This window comes from Aythya marila (genome assembly GCF_965140915.1).
Source record: "Aythya marila genome assembly, chromosome: 2".
NCBI lineage: Eukaryota > Metazoa > Chordata > Aves > Anseriformes > Anatidae > Aythya > Aythya marila.
This window is the reverse complement of record NC_139043.1, coordinates 37,108,060-37,128,561: the sequence shown is the minus strand read 5'-3', so window position 1 is coordinate 37,128,561 and position 20,502 is coordinate 37,108,060. Positions and strand designations below refer to the sequence as shown.

The 20,502-nt window shown below is 37.5% G+C and overlaps 1 protein-coding gene across 1 annotated transcript; it reads left to right on the top strand.

The window, feature by feature from the left end:
- The first annotated feature begins 242 nt into the window (after positions 1-242).
- Positions 243-20,106, top strand: HACL1 (2-hydroxyacyl-CoA lyase 1). The gene is made up of 17 exons (XM_082752447.1): positions 243-290; positions 1,183-1,287; positions 5,080-5,120; positions 6,315-6,395; positions 8,788-8,860; positions 9,367-9,444; positions 10,466-10,560; positions 11,030-11,142; positions 11,667-11,802; positions 12,947-13,052; positions 14,074-14,157; positions 14,395-14,496; positions 15,079-15,233; positions 16,612-16,770; positions 17,063-17,170; positions 17,761-17,947; positions 18,309-20,106. Exons 2-17 carry the CDS (start codon positions 1,195-1,197, stop codon positions 18,339-18,341), a joined length of 1,644 nt encoding a protein of 547 aa, XP_082608573.1. The 5' UTR covers positions 243-290; positions 1,183-1,194; the 3' UTR covers positions 18,342-20,106.
- The last annotated feature ends 396 nt before the right edge of the window (positions 20,107-20,502 follow it).

The window sequence follows — 20,502 nt, the reverse complement described above, 5'->3', positions numbered from 1 at the left end:
CGCCCCGCTCCCCTCATGGCCCCCTCACGGCCCCCGCCGCCGCCTCACGCACCGCCCCGGCCGTTTAACGGCCGCCCCCTAGCGGCCAACGGCCGCCGCCTCCCGCCCTCCGACCGAGCGCCGGCTCTGACCAATGGGAGCCCTTTCTCGCGGGATAGGCCCGCCCCCTCTGCGCTCTCATTGGCCGGGAGGCGTGTCGCTCAGCCGCCTCAGGTGGCGGAGGCGCTGTCATGGCGGCAGGGGAGGTGGTGAGCGGGGCCCTGCTGGTGGCCGAGGCGCTCCGAGCTCAAGTAAGGCCCCGGCCGTGCGGGGCGAGGCGAGGCCGGGGAGGAGCGGCTGTGCGCGGCTCGGCCTCTCCCCTTGCCCGAGCTGGGCACGGTTTGCCCTGAGGGGGGGTCCCATGGCGGCCCGGGGGCGTCAGGTAACGGGTGGAGGTGAGGGAGCGGCGGGGCTCAGGTCTGTGGGGCCGCTGCCCAGAGGCCTTCGCTCGGCTCTTCCCTCTCAGGAGCCTGCTGGGCCCCCGCAAACTCACCGCAGGATGCTGTCATGCAATGTCCATCACCCCTTCCACTGGTACACAGCACCTGCAGCACGTTTGAGGTTACCAGTAGCCTCTGTTGTTTATGTAAACTCGAAATGGTGTAGAATTAGCACTAATTGTACCAAAAGCCTTTCTGTTTGGACTACCACATGCGAAAAGGTAGCTTGGTTGCCATAAAAATTCACATCATCTTGTCATTTGTCAGTTTGCCCTCACAAAGTATAATCCCAGTTGTTTCTTGGGGCTTTTTTTAACATTAATTCTCACTGAAAGCTTAACAAGAGGAAACTGTACTAGGAGTTCTCAGAGTCAATGAAGCTGACATACTGATTAATGGGAAAATGATGGAGGAGAGACACCGTAAGAAGTGGTCATCAGAAAGAGATGAATTGAGTGCTGAGCTGTGCTGAGCCATTGTGAGGGGAGTGGGTTTTGGAGGTCTGCGAACTGTGGAACAATTACAGAGGACTGCGCTGCAAATAACACCTGTCATTGTACACCTTAAAATGTCCCATGAAGTTTTAAGTGAATATATGTGATGGTATGGTGTGTGTGTTTTTTGTTTGTTTGTTTGTTTGTTTGTTTTTTTCCACTCTGACATTTGAAAACCATTCTGATGGCTTCTAACATTTTCTTTTTAGAATATTGAATACATGTTTGGCATTGTTGGTATTCCAGTCACTGAAATCGCAGTTGCAGCCCAAGCAGTTGGAATCAAATACATAGGAATGAGAAATGAACAAGCTGTAAGTATCTGCCTGGTAGGACCAATTCTTTCTTTATCTGTTTTACAACAGAATGAAATCCATCATCTTACTAGAAAGAATGTAGCCTCTGAACATTCTTTTAAGGAGACAGCAGAGAAACAGCTACTGCACTAGTCTACACTTAAGTAGTCTCCCTATATTTCAGGTTAGTTGCGTAGGTATCAGAAATCAGACTTGAGGTTGTTAGCATTTTGATTGTGTTGCCACAATTGTGATTGCCACTGTTCTGGGTTTGTTTTTTTCCCCTGTAGTAACATTTCCAGAATTCAGTGGTCTCCTGGACATCCTGAGGTTGAATATGATATCATTCTTTATTGAATTTGAAGTTAAGAACAGCTCTCCTGAATCAGGTGGTCATGAACTGTGTGGTTTTGCTGTCTGATCCTGACACACATATAAGAGTGTGAGAACTCAGAGGAATGCACGTCTCTACATGGAAAGTCTGTATCTACCATGTGAGACAGGCAAACGTGCGCTAAAAAAATTTAAAAGGTGTATTTAATACAGGATGTCAACATGGTCTTTATATTCCTGTACATCACTTAGCAAGTATTCTAATTTTAGTTTTAGTTATTAGCATAATTTAAATTAATTTTGTCATGTATCTGTAATTAATAGAGAAGATTGCTTTGCACTGCAAAATGAGATGCTGTCTATCACTCTTTACTAGGCTCTTTTCTGTTAGAGCAAGGAAGACAAGAAACATTTTACCTTGTAAACAGTGAGATACTTTTATTTAGGGTTATTGAAATAGCTTGAAGACTTGTTTTAACATCAAAACATCAGGGTTTCTCTTCTCGGGGAATGGGCAAGGATGAACCAAGGATATCTTGTGGAAGGTTTTGTTTTGTTCTTTGTCCTCAATGAAGACAGAGTAACTACTTGGCAGGGGAGAGGGTAAAATGTTTGTATGTATCATGTATTCAAGATACGATTAATATTTACATGTCCTAATGTTTCTAATTGTCCAAGTTTATTAGTTGTGCAGTGTGGTTGCAGAGGACACGTATGCAGCTGCTCCCTTTATTCATATTGATGTATGTGATTGGAGATGTATGGAAGACAAAGTTTTCTCCAGGAGTTGAGTGTATGCTTCATTTCTGAGCCAGATGTAGCAAAAGCACGTTTGTATAAGAACTTGTTAGAGCAGGAAGACCAGATTAAAGCATGAAGTTAAAGGTTTATCCTTCAGCTAATCCCTGCAGCCTGTAACATGGTCCAGATTTGCTGCTAGCAGTTTACCCCTGACCCACTTGCCACTTGAACACTTGAGTTATGTTGCAACTCAACAGGGGTGTGTCTTTTGTGCGTTTGTCCCTGGGTAGAGATCGCTCTGATAGATTTAGATCGATAGGTTAGTTTTAAACTTCATAAAAAAAACTATTTGATTTTTATTCATTTAACACCACGTATTGCTAATGTTTAGTTCTTAATCTTAAACAGTAATCACTGCTATGTATTCAGAGCAGTCCGTTTTTGATAACAATGTCCTTTGTTTGTGATGAACATCCAGTATGCTGGAGCTGGTGCAGTAAAGTTGGTGCTGATGCTCGTAGCTGCAAAGGGAATTGGGCTTGAGAGCCTCTCAGTAGGGGCAGCTGGAACCAAAATGGACATCTTTTTTTCTCCACCCCCAGCTTCAAGATCTCGTTTTGTAAGATGTTGCAGTCTGTGAACAGTTCATAGCCCTTGGCCTCCGTGCCTGGACTGTGCGGTGTTGGATGGGTGCTGATGGCGCAGGCCAAGGCAGGTGCCTTGCCCTTTCACACATTTGGGTTGTTCTGTTCCTTTTTTTTTTATTTATTTTTTTTTTATTTTTTATTTTATTTTATTTTATTTTTTTTTATTTTCCTAAAGCAAAAGAGCAAAAGCAGCATTTTCACAGCTTTCAAAGCTGCATTTTTTCGGTGGCCAGTAATAGTCCATGAGCAAGTTACTTATTATTCTGGGACTGCTGCTTTCAACCGGTGGTCACACCTGCAAGGAAAGGCTTTTCAAGCCTACACTTAAGCTGTACATAACAGAAGACACCATGTAGCAAGCAGCAGCCTCATGTGCCTATAGCAGGTTCTCCTAGCAAGTTGGTCACAAGCCCTACTGCCAGTCCCAGAATGTGTAGGGTAGGGTAAGGTACATTTAGGCACAATTAGTGTAAGGACCTCAGGCCTGCTCCTTGTCATGGTTGTTGTGTTTATACCAGATAACAACATACAAAAAATGTTTAAGTGTTGTTTACTAGTTATATTGTATTAATTTGCTTGTATGTGAGTTGGAAACAGGCTAAGATTTAGTTAAACCCTGCTTAATGTGTCTACTTGTCTGGGAGCAACAGCCCTCTGCTTTAGCTACAGCTCAAAACCCCATGTTCACGAGTAGTTTTAAATTTTGACTTCAGTGCCAGCATCTGGGCTTACTGTATTTGTTGCTAATGCTGACTACAGTTTGGGAGGTTAATGACATTTTATGTGCCCAGGTCCTTCTGGAATGCATGAGGAACATAAGGATCTGCTTTCAGCTGAGCCACTGTGTTGTGACCTTGACAGATAATATGCATGCAGGTGCTCATGTGTTAGTGGGACAAGATGTTAGATGTAACAGTAAGAATAAAAAAATCCTTTTACAAAAAATCTTCAAGTATAGCTTCAGAACTATTTACAATCTCCTAATCTCTAAATAGCGATAGTTTTAGTCACGTTGCTTCCTTGTAGAAATAAACAGTAAAAATCTTAATGGCAATGACTGTACGTGAACTTAAATTCTGTGTGCTGTTTACTTTGCCACTCAGTTCTCAAACAACATTGCCATGGAAACTCAGCACCATGCTTTGAGCTTCATTAGCAGGATTTTAGTAACACCTACTCCAAATATTATTTCTAAACTTTTGCATACCAGTGTCATCAAATAGTTACCTAATTCTTATATCAGTGATATTTTTCCTCTCTATGTCAAAGATTTATGAAAAGTAGGAAGAGATTTTTCTTGTCAGTGTGCTTTTTTTGTCAACAATTCCCTTATCTACTGCTGCAAAGAAAATAAGGTATGCCTATTATTCTTCTACTAAGCCCCACTTTTTTACTGTGACAGTTAGTCTATATCTGTAAGAGCCTGAGGATATTCAAGACAGTTTCTCCTTCCTTGTAACAGCTTATTATAAAGCTATGTTTCACTCATTTAAGCTCAGATTGCTAACATGTTTTGTTACCTAGAATTATTCATAGGTCTGAGGAAAATGTTTAGCAGCTCGCTAAATGTTTAGAAAGATCTTTGGTGTCACTTACTCTTTTAGCCACAATGGTACTTGAAATATAATAATAAATAAAAAACAAAATCCCAGCTCTATTTCAAAATAAGGGAGGTAGGCTAGAAGGCCAGCAGTTTACTTTAAAAATAAAAATAAAATGAGAAAAATTGCAAAATGATTTTTTTTTGCCTTAAGGGTTAGAACTTTCTGATTTCAAGATAAAATTACGATTACAACCTTTCCCTTAACTTCTGAAATATGAGTCATTCCAGTGATGGCTGCATTTCTGTTCGTCGCCTGTCTACATAAATCCCTCTTCCATGTTATCTGTGAAGTCTTGAGATTTTTCATATAAACCTTCATGAGCATATCTCTAAAATGGAGAGGGTGAAGGGGTGCTTCTATGTAAGCTGTATTTATCAGGGAAAAATCCATGCTTGCTTAATTTCAGTATTGATATTGAACATTATTTAAATATCATGAAACAAGTTTATAATAATAATTGTATAATTCCACAATCTTTTCAACAGGCCTGTTATGCTGCATCTGCTATTGGATATTTGACTGGCAGGTACATTCCATATTTATCAATATTTACAATATTTATTTTAATATGTAGTAACTCAACAGAAGCTAGGAACGTTTTTCTGTTTTGGAGCTCTTTTTTAGCATATGCAGAGATAGGGCAGTTAAACAGGGACATCAATTTTAAATGAATTGTCAGTACAGTTGTCAATATTTCTGTTGGTATGTTTCAGAGCAGGAGCTAAAACTCATATAATACTGTCAATCTTATAACTGTCTTTAATTCTTCCCCTTTGATTTCTGATTATTTGTTTAACATCATTGGTGTGAGGGGCAGAAATGACACTATCGTGGTTTGCTGCAATGTGGTAGGCCTGTTATAACTTAATCTTGTCATTATTTACTCAACAAATATCTTGCTAATACAGAGACTAATCACATGCCTGCCTGTCTCCCCTTCTCCTGAGATGAAATGCTGGCTTTTCCTCATGCACTGCATTTTGGTCTTAGTGTTGGGATTCTGTGGCTTGTGATTTAAAGGGTATCCCAGGGATCCTTTCCTAAAGTACCATCTGCTGTCTGCTTACTCACAAATGCAGACATGATGATGCAGAGGATCAATCCTTATTCTATCTGCAAGTGTTATACCTGTGATACACAGTTATTTGGGTTTTCTTCCTTTCAATAAACCCCTAGAAAGAAGATAATTTTTTTCTCCTATTTAGAGAGTCTGTAGAGCCACTAAGGAATGCTCAGTAGAGGATTTTTAAAAACGAGGATTTTTATCTCACTGGAATAAGTGTCTCTGCCTGAATTAGACTATAATAGAGTTATAAATAAGGTTGCATTGAGTCAGATGCACTTCTCTCTTTGCGAGCTTTCTTCATTGACACCTAGTGCTAATAGTGGAGTTGAGAAAACTGAAAAAAGGGAGGGCGTCCCAAATCCACATCAATGCTAAATGGTGGGGCAGATGTGGTAAAAGAAACATGGAGCTGGGAAATCATGAAGTGAAACACGATGAACCTGTGTGTATAGCAGACACAGACATTGCATGAGTGGGTGGCATGTAACAACAGTTCACATGATTTTTTTAATTGGGTTGATAAATGATTTCTGATTGCAATATCAGTCCTTCGTGTAAATCCCATGTTGTTGATGCATTTTGAAAACATGAGTATAAGTTCAATATCTTGTATTTCAGCATCTTTTCTTTTTTTTTTTTTTTTCTTCCCTCTAGGCCAGGAGTATGTCTTGTAGTGTCTGGTCCAGGTTTTTTACATGCCCTTGGTGGGATGGCAAATGCAACCGTGAACTGCTGGTAATTTAAGTGCATTTTCTCTTTGAAATTCTAATAATTATTTGCTATTATTTGTTGCAGATACTGGGCTTTGCAGTATTTAGTATGGGAACTTTTTTTCTTTATGCAATCAGAAGTAAATTCTTCATTTGTCTTCCCTAAAAGTAATTTACTTTTTTTTTTTTTTTTGTACTCTCCTGAATAAAATTCTTTTTTCTTACCCCAGTATGCATTATTGAAAAATCTGTCAACATACCTGATTGCATGGATATGTTTTCAAATAAAGATGATATTCAGCCTATAATGCTTTACTTTTTTTTTTTTTTTTTTTTAAAGAGTTTGAGCTTTTTCTAAATTGAAAAGCCATGTTACCTTTGAATTACTGTATTTGCCATATTTCATACGTGAACAAATTGACAACTGCATTGTTAAAAGCTGTGTTTGCTCCCCACGCAGACATTTTGAGGGGTAATTAAGAATTGAATTAAATGATGGTACAGCGATAGCATGTACTCCCACAAGCCTTCACTGAAACATGGCAACTTTAGCTGGTCTGCCACTAAAAGCTGTTCAGAATGCTGTGTGAGGTGTTTTGGGGAGAAGCTGTGGTGTTACCAAGCACACGTCACCTGGAGAATTAGATTAGAAATGGCTGATGGACAAGGGAAGCTAGATAATGGGAGCTCTAATTAACAAAGTTTCTAACACGTTGAAAAAAGACATATAGTGTTAAAACTTTTTTAAAAAAAATCGACTGAAGTTTTGCTGTCCCTATGTGGCTTTAGATTAAAATAGATCACATGAAAACTTTGCATTTGAGCAGTCATGAATTTGGCTGTAAGAAAAAAACAAAACACATTGTGCTTGCTATTGGGCTTGCAGGAGACATTTCTCTTTTCTCACAAGTTGTTTCCTGTCTGAGATAAGCTCTGTTTACCTAACTTTATCTTGTGTAAACCTGTGCACTTGGCAAAAGGATAAAGAAGCAATTTATCTAGTTTGCCGGAAGATTTGACAATGGGGTACGCAGCTGGGAGCAGAAGTTAGAGAGAGGGCTTCTAGCTTCTGTGGCAACAAGGTGTTACGTCCCCATCGTGGGCAAGGAAGTCACATAACGAGACCAAATCTTTAAGGCAAGGTTAGCACCCAGCATTAAGTCTTGTGATTCCGTGACGTAATACCTGGCTTTTAACATGCTGCGGTAGATTGAGCGTTGGCTTACTTCTCACAGAAGGAGGCAAATGGCTGAACTGACCCCACTGGCACTGACTTCGAATAATTCTAAGGGATGGTCCTTAGAGCTCAGAGTTATCCTCCTTGAGTCTGGAAACCTGTTCTTCTGATTACTGTTTCAGTCCCATCCAGGAGAAAAAACCCTCTACTATATCGACTGTAAGAAAGTCAAGCAGTCTGATACCACAATTTACTAGTGATTGTGTTTTTTGATTTTATTGCCTGAACACAGGTTGCTTGAGTGGAAGAGCCTTTAGTTTACCCTGGAAACTTGTCACAGTGAGCTGTTGGACATGTGAATCTAGCCAACTAGGAAGCTAGTGAGGTCTTGGTAAACTACATTTCCAAGGGTATAATGTGTTACTTCACATTAAAAATTACCTACAACACTGCTGCTTCCTTTCCTGCCTCACCCTGAGCAAAAGATTTTTGTTATTTCAGTTAGGCTTTGAAAATAAACTCCGAAGAAGAGTTTGCATTAAAGATTTCTGTATGCAGTCGCATGGTGCAGTACTGTTCTTTACCAGAGATTGCACTTGATTTTTTTCAGTTTACTAAAGTTCTTCTCTTCCAAGTCCATAATGCTTGAAACTCTTATTAGTTTCATTGTAGTCAGTGTTCTTCCTGCTTCACTGTTGTTTTGGACTTAATTTAATTTAACTACTTGCAGTAATAAGCACCGCTCTTACAAATGGCTACAGTATAGTGCCAGTAGTACAGTATGATGAGTACACGGGGGAAAAACTTATTTCTGGTTACAATTATATAAGATTTAAAAGCAAAATCAAATATTTTGAAGGTATAGCTGTTGGGGGTAGCTGTATTAAGAATAGAGTATTCTCCTTATTGTATTTCAAAATTTTGGGAAGTAGTTTATTTTTTTATTAATACTTTTAAATAAAAACATGAAAAAGGAATATAGGGTTTGTCACTGTTAAACAGACTGGTTTAAACTATCATTTAATATGGCCAGAATGTTCTAAAACTAGACACCTAAAGGCTGCTAAGAAGTCAACCACCTGATATTGATATTTAGAGTCCACCCCTGTAATGTGCTGGCCACTTTCTATTCACGTTGATGTCTTTACAGTAGTAGGATTTGGCAGTAAGGTGAATTTACAGATGTGATTGCTGTTACAAAAACATATGTATGCATATATATTTTTTAATCCTTTTCTAGGCCTTTGATTGTTATTGGAGGGTCTTCTGACAGAAATCAGGAAACCATGGGAGCTTTCCAAGAATTTCCACAGGTACATAGACATAACTTTCTACAAAATAGTTTCAGTTAAATAACCAGTGATATTTCTTCCTTAGTGTAGGGATAACAATCCCAGTTACTAACGTTTCCTAGCAGGTTGTGTAATGCTGTTGATTTGCTCCATCTACTGGTTTAACATTGACACTGTAATCCACCAGATTACTTGTATTGTCTTTATCCATCATCATGCTGCAATTCGTGCTGTTTTAGGTCTCAGCTGGTATTTATTGTCCTTGCCTGTCTGTTCTGAGATGGAAGAGAAAAAAAATAAACCTTACAAGAACAGAAGCAGCACTTTCTGGGAAAAATACATAAGCACTTAGTGAATGAGTGTGGCTTGACAATTTACACCAGCTGAGGAACTTTGATTTTCTGTGTGGGAGTTTTCCCCTTGTTGCTTTCAATCTGTCATTTTTTCATTTCATTCATGTCGAAGGGAGTTGGAAATGACCAAATCGCTTTGATAAATGCGTTTAACCATTCTATTGATTTATTTAGGTTGAAGCTGGTAGGCTGTACAACAAACTATCTGTCCGCCCAAGCAGCCTTGAAGTTATTCCTGCTGTTATTGAAAAGGTATGAAAAATTAGCAACAGAACATCTTGTAAATGTCTCCTACTGCATAAGGTCTGTGGGTTTTTTTCTTTTGTTTTGTTTGTTTGATTTGTTGATTTTGTTGTTGTTTTGTAAAGTTGCTACTATAACTACTTTGATCATGCAGATGCTAGCTGGTGATGTTGACTGAGTGAATTAACACCCAGGGCTTTTTTTTTTTTTTTTTTTTTTTCTATGAACAGTGCTGTGGAAAAGATTAGAAATAAATATTGTTCTAGTCTGATGTTTACTGATGCCTGCAGCATTTTTTGTTAGCTTCAGTCAGAGCTGCAAGGATTTTGATGAAAAAATGCTCTTAGGGAGATGTGCAAGAACCAGAAATGCAATAATGCAAACTTCAATTCTTTTAGCTCTGAAGTTCTGTTACTAAGCGCTTTCATTATGCGAAGATTTGGAGGAGGAGAGGCGGAGATGGTTGTATTTAGATTTGAGGTGTGCAGATTGTTTTTGTTTGTTTGTTTTGCATGTTTGTCTGAGAAAGAACACATCCTTATCTCCATGCTTCAGGAAGGGTTTCAGAAGACTCCTGCTCTAGGAACAATTTAGCCATGTCAGCCTGAATTCTGTATAATTCTGAATAATGCTGTTTTCAGAAGTGCAAATTCTGAAATTCAGAATATCTAGCTGTAACAGAAGAGCTAAGAGCATAATAGAAGATGGAGGAGTTGGTTGTCTTTTTTCTCTGTTTATGCTACCTTAAATATTTTATTCTAGTATTTCCAAATACAATTGCTTGTAATACAGTTGTCTTATTCTAAATTAAATAAAGAATTTACAGTCTAATACTGTGCGTAGGGAGAAATGTAAATAACTGTTAAACCTTAAATCTATAGGTATAAATCGGTCCTTGGGATTTTTCCCTGTGATGGTTCAGCAATCTGAAACACCTCAGTACATACTGAAGCATGTTCTTTGTTGTTTGTTTGTTTAAAGTTCTTTAACATCCTTCCAAATGCATTAAAGCTGATCATCTGTTTTCTAGGCTGTAAGAACCAGCATGTATGGTCGTCCAGGTTCCTGCTATATTGACATACCTGGAGATTTTGTGAATCTGGAGGTGAATAAGAGCTCTGTCAAGTATGTACAGATTACATTCATTATTTTTCAAGGAACTGAATAAATTTTAGTTTTAAGTTTCTTTAGTATTTTCTTAAGAAAAAGATAAAAAGAAAAAGAGATCAAATAATCTGCTATGAGGCTGAAATAATGATACTAAAAATTGACTCTCTTAATTTAACTTTCCATTATAATGTTATTTGGATTATAGTTTATCATTAAGTGTGCAAAAAATGAATGAATTACTGTGATGGTAGAACACCAATGTTACTTCATCTCTGGAGTAATGCTACCTATAGGATTAAAGGAACATGCAAGCAAAATTTTGGAGTCTGTTTTAAAAAATATATGTATTCTGTTCTCATAAATTCTGTGGGTAATGTGGTATGAAGCAGCTGTGGTTTTATGCTAAACAATGGGTCTTATCTTCTGACATTTCTTCTTTTGTATTTTCTTTTAAAGACCCTCTTCTATTCTGCCTTTTTTCCAGGTACGTAGAATGCTGCCCACCACCTCCCACCAGCATGGCTGAACACTCTGCTGTATCCAAGGCAGTATCTATTATCGCTCATGCCAAGCAGCCTCTGTTAATCATTGGCAAAGGTAGCATGCTTTGACTGCACATATGTAGGAAAAGACCAATGACCGAAATGATTTCTTTTCCCCACTAATGTTAGCCATCTATTTTTCATACTATATTAAAAAAAAAAAAAAAAAAAAAAAACCAACTTTGAAATTTGATGTTAAAATCTGTTCTAAAACATTTTAATTTTGTGCAACTTCCTTTTTTTCATCTAGGTCAAAAGAAAAGTCGGTTGATGAAATATGAGTTTAAGCAGAAAAAAAACAGCCATTTTTTTTAACTGTAAAGATACCACCAGGAATTCCCAAATTCCCAACAAATTTCTATGCCATAATACAGAACTTCAACCATCCAAAATTAAATTTGAGCCCAAATACCTATTGTTCAGTGTGTTATATTTGAGTTTTCCAGAATGAAAAGTAACAGGCAGCTTTCACAATGGGAAATAGTGCTTTTTCTGCCACTAATGTAACCAGGCTAATTGAAACTCAGGTGGATGCAGTAAGTTTCAGTAGTATTAAGCAGTCTCTTTCGTTTCATTCAGGTGCTGCTTATTCACATGCTGAAAATAACATCAGAAAGTTGGTGGACCTTTGTGGACTGCCTTTTTTACCTACCCCAATGGCAAAAGGAGTAGTTCCTGATAACCATCCAAATTGTGTAGCTGCAGCAAGATCCACGTAAATATAAAGCAAGGCTTCTAACCCTAACATCTGAGAAACAACTGGGAATTGTGGTGTTTTACAAATTCCAGGGAAGACAAAACATATACATCAGAAAGTGTTTTCAGCTATGTTTCGCAGCTCATTTTAGAGTGCTGAAGATCTTGCTTGGAAAGAAACAACAAATTTAGGTGAATTGCTTCTGACAGCGCTTAGAATGCGGACCAGGAAGATGCTTGTCTGAGAGCTAGTCTTTTGTAGCTATGAAACCTACGGCAAGTAGATGTATCAATGTTGCTAGTGTGCATTTCGTAACAAAGTGAAACTAGTGAACAGTTTATCTTAAGTATTTAATTTAGTGCACTTGAAAAACTATTAGCCTTCTACTTTAACACCAGAGAAGCAAACGGTGCACACATAACAGACAGCAAAACTTGAACTGCAGTAGTTGTGTGGTGTTTGCCATCACTGTATTGCACTTTAGTTAGAAAGAAAAAGAAAAGTATTTCAAAATCTATTGAATGAATTTATAAAATTTTATTCATAAGAGTTTTTGCAAAACTAATGTGAGTGAACTGTAAGAACCGTGGCAGGTATGAGTATGCACAGTTAGCTTGCAGATGGCACACTGTTATACTCGAAAACTAAAACATTTGCCCTTTGTCAGGGATCATAGCTTTATCATTGGTAAGCATACTCATAAGAAAAATTGAGAACAAAAGAAAACACCATGTATTGTGTACATAGCTGGAAGGTAAATTAACAGGAGCCTAAACTGAGAGGGCTGCAACACTCTTAATTTTGGCAATTACCGTTGTCAGTATCAGAGTAGTGAGTGTTTTGCTTTAACCTCAGCTTCATGGTAGCATTTTATTAGTCTCCCAGTGTTAAAATTACTTTCTTAACACAGTGTATTAGGAAAACAGTAATTTTTTTTTCTTGAGCTCCTAAACTCAAGAATGGCTTAATGATTGGCTATGTAAAAGTTCAGGGGTTTATAGAGCTAAACAAGAAGCTGAGAGGAGGAAAGGATTATACATACATTCTTGTGGTTATACATATATACATATATACTTTGATGATTATTATTACTTCTAATTTTGAAAACACTATTAAATTTAGCAACAATTCCTCCTAATCTAATTCTCGTTTGCCTTTATAGGGCATTACAGCATGCTGATGTAGTCATCTTGCTTGGTGCAAGGTTGAACTGGATTTTGCATTTTGGTCTTCCACCAAGGTTTCGAAAAGATGTAAAGGTTATTCAGGTAAGCACAAAATTTACAAGTTGAAGGAAGTCCTCTGTGTTCCAGCATTGTCTAGAGCAGTTTTTGCAAATTATTTTGGTAGCATAGTTTGTGGCAAATTCTGCCCTACAGACAGCGCAATAGAGATCACATAGTTACAGTAGTTCTCTAGAAATAGTTGTAATTCCTTTAATTTTAATTTATTCCTTGTATTTTCTAAAAATGCTTAAAAAACTTTTCCAGCTATAAAGGACTTGGTGCTGATGTTGTGAGGAGGGCAGACACTTTTGTGTAGTTGTTTAATACAAGATCGGACTCGTGATATGCATATGATCTTCGGAGCTCTGGAATGTCAGTGGTTGAAAACAAATTGTCCTTAAATTGTGAAACCTTTCGTACTGTTCGACTGCTCTCTCAGTTGGATATTTTCAAAAGACAATTACCTTCAGATCCAGAGTCAGTCAGTCATTATAAGAGCTCAGTCACTCAGAGATGTTCATGGGGGAAAAAAAAAAAAGAAAAGAAAGGCTATTTAACTAATTAGTGGATTTGGTAATATGCCAGCTCCTAGAAAGACAAGTTGTTAAATTGATTATGTCCCAAAGATACCCTTCCTTAGAGCCTGTGATCGAAGAGTAATAGTTGACTTAGTGCAGTGTGGCTGGCCCGCTTTCAGTGATCTGGAACATTATCTCAGTTTCCAAACTTCATCTTTTTCAGAGGAATAACATTTTTTGTTTAACTAGAATTCTTTTTGACTTTTGAAATCAGTATTTCTTCTGTTTCTTTTATCTAAAAAATGCAAAAATACTTTTTAATCTCATTTAGAGTCACTTTTTTTTCACTGTCAAGGGTTAATATTAAAAATTGACTTCAAATAAAGCATTTCCAGATGTTATTTCAGTAAAAGGCAGAGGAATTTGTTTGTACGGCCAAAACAGTGTATAAAAACAGTCAGATAATGTTCCTCACTTGAACTGGAAAAAAAGTAAATCCCTATAATAACTTTGAGTTAATGGTGGCCTTTCTTTTTGAAATACAGATTGATATTTGTGCAGAAGAGCTGGGGAATAATGTGAGACCAGCTGCAGCTTTACTAGGTGACATAAATGCCGTGACTAAGCAGGTAATGTAATGTCAGGTGTTCTCCTTTTTTGACCTTAATTTCTTGTGATGTATAGTTACTAGTTTAAAACAAAAACAAGGAAAGGCATGTTTCCTGCAATGTACCCGTGCTGTGCATCCCAAGTTAAATGTTAAAGATTCTGGTTTGTGTAGGGATCCTTCTTGATAACATTCTTGATGCTTGTTGTGTTCTTATATCTATTGAAAGACATTTGCAACATTTCAAATGTCTTTGCAGCTTTTAGAAGAGTTCAGCAAAAGACTACTGAAATATCCTTCTAATTCAGAGTGGTGGAAGAAACTAAGAGAGAAAATAAAGAACAATGAGGAAAGATCAAAGGTATTATATCAAAGAAATTAGGAGTTTTCTTGCCTTAACAGGTACTGATACATAATTTTATCACTGCTCTATTTTCAAACTTCTCAGTTAGTTCGGACATTTATGTCCAAAGCAAAGCTGGTGGAAACAATTTATATTAACTGTAAGTAGCTCTCAAGCCAAAATACCACAGACAGCGTATGCTTAACTTTATACAACCCATATTCTGCAAGTTCAGATGCTTTCTTCCAAGGTGGGATTAAAATAGATCAATCGTAGCAGTTCGCCCTTTTGAACTTCCTCCTAACATACAGATGGCAACTTGTTTAGAGTTACCAACAGTGAAACCTGTGTGTGTGAAAAAATTAATGTGTCACTCAGGTTAAGCTTGGTTTAGCAGGTTGCTGTTAATGATGGGCCAGCCAAGGGAACAGGTTGCTGACCAGAATGCACCTCTGATAAGTGGTGTGACCAGAATAAACCATACGTGACCTTGAAATATAACACGGAAGGCCAAATACTTCATCCCTACCTTGTATAGTACCATAGTATTATTTATGTATCTCAATTCTGCACCTTACTCTGTATTCTGTTATTTTTAAGGAATTAGCATTGCAGAAATCCCTGCCTATGAATTACTACACAGTCTTTCATCACATCAGAGAACTGATACCCAAGGACAGCATTTTAGTAAGTGAGGGAGCAAACACCATGGACATTGGACGAACTATGCTTCCTAATTATTATCCCCGTCAAAGGTGTGGTATTTTCTTTGTTGTGCTGGCTCAACAGACTAGAGTTTTATATAAATGTTTTCATTTATATGAATTTTTATCAACCTTTTATAATTCCCAGAATTTTTATAATTCTTTTTTAAGTCTCTAAACAAAATAGATGTATGTTGGCTAAAGGGAAGTTATCCACTCATATCCTGATGTCCTGTCAGAGATTTTAAGTTCCCTGTGACCTGTGTGCTCTGCAGCAGAGGGATGATAGTTTCTCACTCTTTCTTTTGTGGAAAGTGAGCGAGGAGCATTATAATAAATTCTGCAATCCAGATGCTTCTTTCTGTGCTCAAAGGGTATGGTAAATGCTGATTTAAAATAAGAATAGTTGTTTGGAATCTCATGTTGAAAAGAATTCATGCAGAACAAGTGTTTCTTTGAAACATAACACTTAAAGAACAGGGAAAACTTGAGAAGATAAGTTCGTTTTGAAAATTGAATTATATATTGAACACACTTCCATGCAAACCTGTATGCCTAAAATGCAGGCACCCAAAATCAGAAATGTGTGGATGTCATCTTATTAAAGCTATACCACACAGAATTATTATAGGTAAGAATTAAGTTCCGTTTCTTGAAGAGTGGGGAAAAAGTTCTCCCTGGGTGAGATGAACCGTTTGATCTGACTGGGAAGCTTAGAGCCTTCTTGTGAAAGTAACACATCCTAGATGAACCTAAATACTTCTTTGTAAACAAAACAAAACCTAAAAACTTCCAGTGAAGTTGGAGGAAGAGTTTGCATTTTTCCCACTTTTTAAAATAAGGACACAGTAAATTGGCTTCATATTGAATTGCGCATGTCTGAAAGCAAATATGAGAAGTTAACCCTAGAGTAATCTAGTTCTTCATGTACTTTTGTTTCCATTATGTGCTTCTGACTGAAATGATCTAACTTAATTACAGCTTGCAATTTGATTTCAAAAGTTGAACAGAAGACTAAAGTTTGAACAGCATTATTTAACTGATGGCTTTCAGACTTCTAGTTACGCTTCCAAGGAATTAAATACAGAGAGATTTCATGTAGTCTGCCTATCTCGAGAGTAATTACTATGTTACTATGCAAGCTAAAAGCATATAAGAATAGTCTTTCTTTATTGTAATACCACTAGTGTATGAGAGTTCTCAATTTTAATTAGTTTGAGTATGTTTGTCTCAAATTATTTTCAGTCTTATTTGATGTTTAAATGAATATAATAATCCACATATCTGGGATCCAAACAAACTAATTGTTTATGAAACACTATTGGAAAAGTATATGAGTAATTATTAAAATTAAATTGTGGATTAACTGAAAAGTTTGAGTGAACTTCGAGATTCTAGAGAATCTTAGATTCTATGTTCTCACCTTTAGGCTTGATGCAGGTACTTTTGGAACAATGGGAGTTGGACTGGGTTTTGCCATAGCAGCTGCACTGGTAGCTAAAGACCGAACACCTGAAAAGCGAGTCATCTGCATAGAAGGAGATAGTGCTTTTGGATTTTCTGGGATGGAAGTGGAAACAATTTGCAGGTAACTCATTTTTGCTCAAGAAGACCCTCTTTGTATGTTGCCTGGATCAATTAAACTAGAAGGCCAAGAATGCTGCTGTTATAGGGTACTCTTAAATTAAGACACAGGAAAACAAGCCAAACACTATCCGTAGTCATTTTTGACTGTATTGTTACCAGTAACAAGTAGATCATGTTTCAGGTGAAAGTGTTTTTTTTTAATTTATAGTTTTATTTTTAATGAAATGTAACACTTTCAACACCTTGCAGAAAGGTACAGATATTTCAAAGATCTTCCAAATGTATCTCTGTAGGTACAACTTGCCAATCGTGATTATCGTGGTAAACAACAACGGGATTTACACTGGTTTGAATGCGGATAACTGGAAAGAAATGTTACAATATGGAGATCCTGCTACATGGTGAGCATCTTCAGTGTCTTGTTAATTAAGGAAGAAATGACCAAAATATTCATTCTGTTCATTTTTAATGCTTTGTGATTCACAGTGAAATTTTTCATGAAGTGAACCTAAGTCCTAGGGTTAGTTTGAGTAAAAAAGAACCAGTTACCAAAGGTGAGGAATTAACCTAATTACAGACTTTTGTTTACACAATGTCTAGCAGAGATGACTCTGTTAGTCATCTCAGGTTCCAGTAGCAGCTCAGGCCACACAGGATATAGAGTTCATAGTGGGATAACCTCCAAAATGACAGTGGTCTTCCAAACTACCCAAGGCCTGTGTTGTAAGTATACGCTGGGCTTCTGCTTCTGGAGCTGAGATCCCTGTGCCCTGAACTAGGCTAAAAGCCTACTCAAGAGTGTTTCCAGATGGAAGTGTGACTGTAAGCATAGCTTAAGTGGTATAGGAAACAGTTCCTCCAGCCCAGAAGAATTCATCAGGCCAGAACAATAATCATAGCATACTTTTAGAATTGGTGCAATGAAGTAATTAAATTGGTCAATCTGGCAATTCTTCCCTGCTGTTTCTCAGAGTTTTCTGTTTCACCGCAGTGTACCTCCAGTTTCTCTCCTGCCAAATTCACACTATGAGGAAATTATGTCTGCATTTGGTGGTAAAGGATATTTTGTTAAAACACCAGAAGAATTGCAGAAAGCTCTGAAAGCAAGCATGACTGACAAGCAAACACCTTCTCTTATAAATGTAATGATTGATCCACAGTCTGACAGGAAGAAACAGGTATTTATGTTTTCCTTTTTTGAGTAGTTAGGAAGCATCACCAAAACTGCAGAGAATGCAGATGATTGAAAGGCAGATTCTCTTCAGAGTTGGGAGATGGCAAAATCAGTGCCCTTACACTGCTTTGTCTTCTTTCCTTGTTTTTTCATTGGCTCCTACTGATGCCTAGCATCTTTAATGACTCTTTGCAGACATGACAGTTGTTCCTTCCCATTCCTGACAAAATGAGACAAAATATTTTTCTGAGCAGTCTTTATTTATGTCTTGTGGATTCCATCTGGTAGTTAGTACATATTTGTATCAGGATCCCCTTACTGTTCGCCCATTCTGATAAGTATTTTATTCTCTTTTTGGCTTCCAGGAATTTCCTTGGCTTACTCGATCTAACCTGTAAAAGAAGATGAAGTTAATGGTGGTGTAAGGCAATGCATTAAGGAGAACTAAATTGGTTTCCAGAAGTGAAACCAGTAAAATGCTTTTACATAAACAGTGGACTGATGGGATTAAAAAAAAAAAAAAGATACTAAAGTAATCTTTAAGTGCTGAAATTAGGTAACTGTACAATGAACAAGACACATTTTAATGCATACTAGGCTTTCTGAGCTGATTGCACAGAGACATTGATGATAAAACTGTGTAATTTTTCTTTTATTCATAGTCATATCCATCAAGATTCGTGAATTGATATCTAAATTATCTTAGCTCTGGAAGAAGGGAATAAGCTGGTGGTTTTTACTGCTAGAAACACTGAAGTCTGCGATTACAGTAGCTTCATTTTTATCTGACCATCGTGTTACTTGTTTGAGAACTGATCTTGTAATGAGCAAAATGAAGGATCTTTATTATGAAAGTGCTCGTTTGCCTTGTTGTGCACTGAAGCCCACAGGGGAGATAGTTGCCTCATAATTTTACATGATGCTTTTTCAGCTTCTACTCCAGGTAGAAGTAGTGTATCAAAAAACTCAAGGACTGAGTTTGTCTATTGCAGTTGGGTTGTGATGGCCTGTTAACTGGGGCTTCTGGGGCTTGCAGGAAAAAACACTAAAATGTTGTTTGAAGTTTTACTCTTTGCAAAAGCACTGTCATCCCTGTAGGCAGAAAATGGGACTGAACTCATTAATGAGCTTTCCAGGATTCATAGGCTGTATATCCTTATAAGCATTTAAAGAAAAGAAAAGAAAAGAAAAGGAAAGAGAATGTTAGCTGGAGCTTAATGTTTAGTTCAGCTGGCATCACAAAGCAACTGCCCTATGCCTGGTTAATTGTGCAACAAAAGCTCTTCCATACAGTGTATTCACTGTATAGAAACTTAGTGTCCAGCTCCCATGGACTGTGGTACAGAGCTGAGATTTTAAAGAGCAGAGGCTGGCCTACTTGAGGCTGTATCTACTGTTTTTACTTGTGTCTGACAATCTGACTTAGAACTTGGACTTTAAAAGTAGCTCCTTCTGTGTGCTTCGGTCACAGTGGCCTACAACAACTACGTTCAGTATACAGTAAGCGAGTCACTTTATATGTTCTTAAATACACTGGCAGGTTCTTTGTTATTCTGCATGTATGACAAAATTCTGGCTTTGATTGGGCTTTGGTTGCTTTATGGTCAGTTATTCCAGTAACATTAAATATTAATTAACTAATGAAAGGCATTTGGATGACTGAAGGAAGAGAAGGACTGGGCTGGCAGGAGATCCTGGGCTACAGGATCCTTAGCTTGTTAGTTCTTACACTTCAATCTGGGTATTATTTTTGTGCAGGTCTATCTGACGTGAGCAAGTACTGCAGGCTGCTGGAGATAACACTACTTGCTGTGTGTTTGGCTATGTATATGTGGGGTGTGAAAACTTTAGTGTAGGACTGCTGAGATGGCAGAGTTGCTGTGTTCTGTGGGGTCTTCTGCAGGGAGCATGGAGCAACATTGGGTCTTGGCACAGGTTTTTGTTTCATTCCTCCTTATAACTTTCCACAAACTTATTTTAATATGTTAACTGATGTTGATGTGTTTAACTGATTAAACACGCTCTATTATGTAAAATGTTCATAAGAGATAATGTTGGGGCTGACCAGAGGGGCAATCATTTGTATTTGATAAACAAATGCATAAATTCTTGTTTGATATTTAAAAATTAATAAAAATATATATTTTCCTGGTGTTTCTCCTTTAACAAGAGTACTTGAATTGTGTTAACATTTTGTGTCAGCTGTAGCAAATCAGTTTAAGTTGGATTTGTAGAAAACTTGTTGATTAACAGCAATAGTACGCACGGTTCATTTTAATAAGGCAGCTGGAAGATGGAAAGTAAAGAATTTGAAACTGTGGAGAGGTGACAACATAATTGATACCATTAGTTTGGATGCCATTGAGCTTTTGAGAAGCTCAGAAAAGAATTAGCACTGCATTTCTTATAGCTTTAAACTAGACTAATGCCATGATACAATAGAAACTCTCAGGTTGTAGTAATTAAGGGGTATTTTTCAGGAGAGCAAACATAGTTTCTATTTATAGAAAGCAAAAGGAAATTTTATTGAGGAAAGTGAAATTCATGCTACTTTGTTTA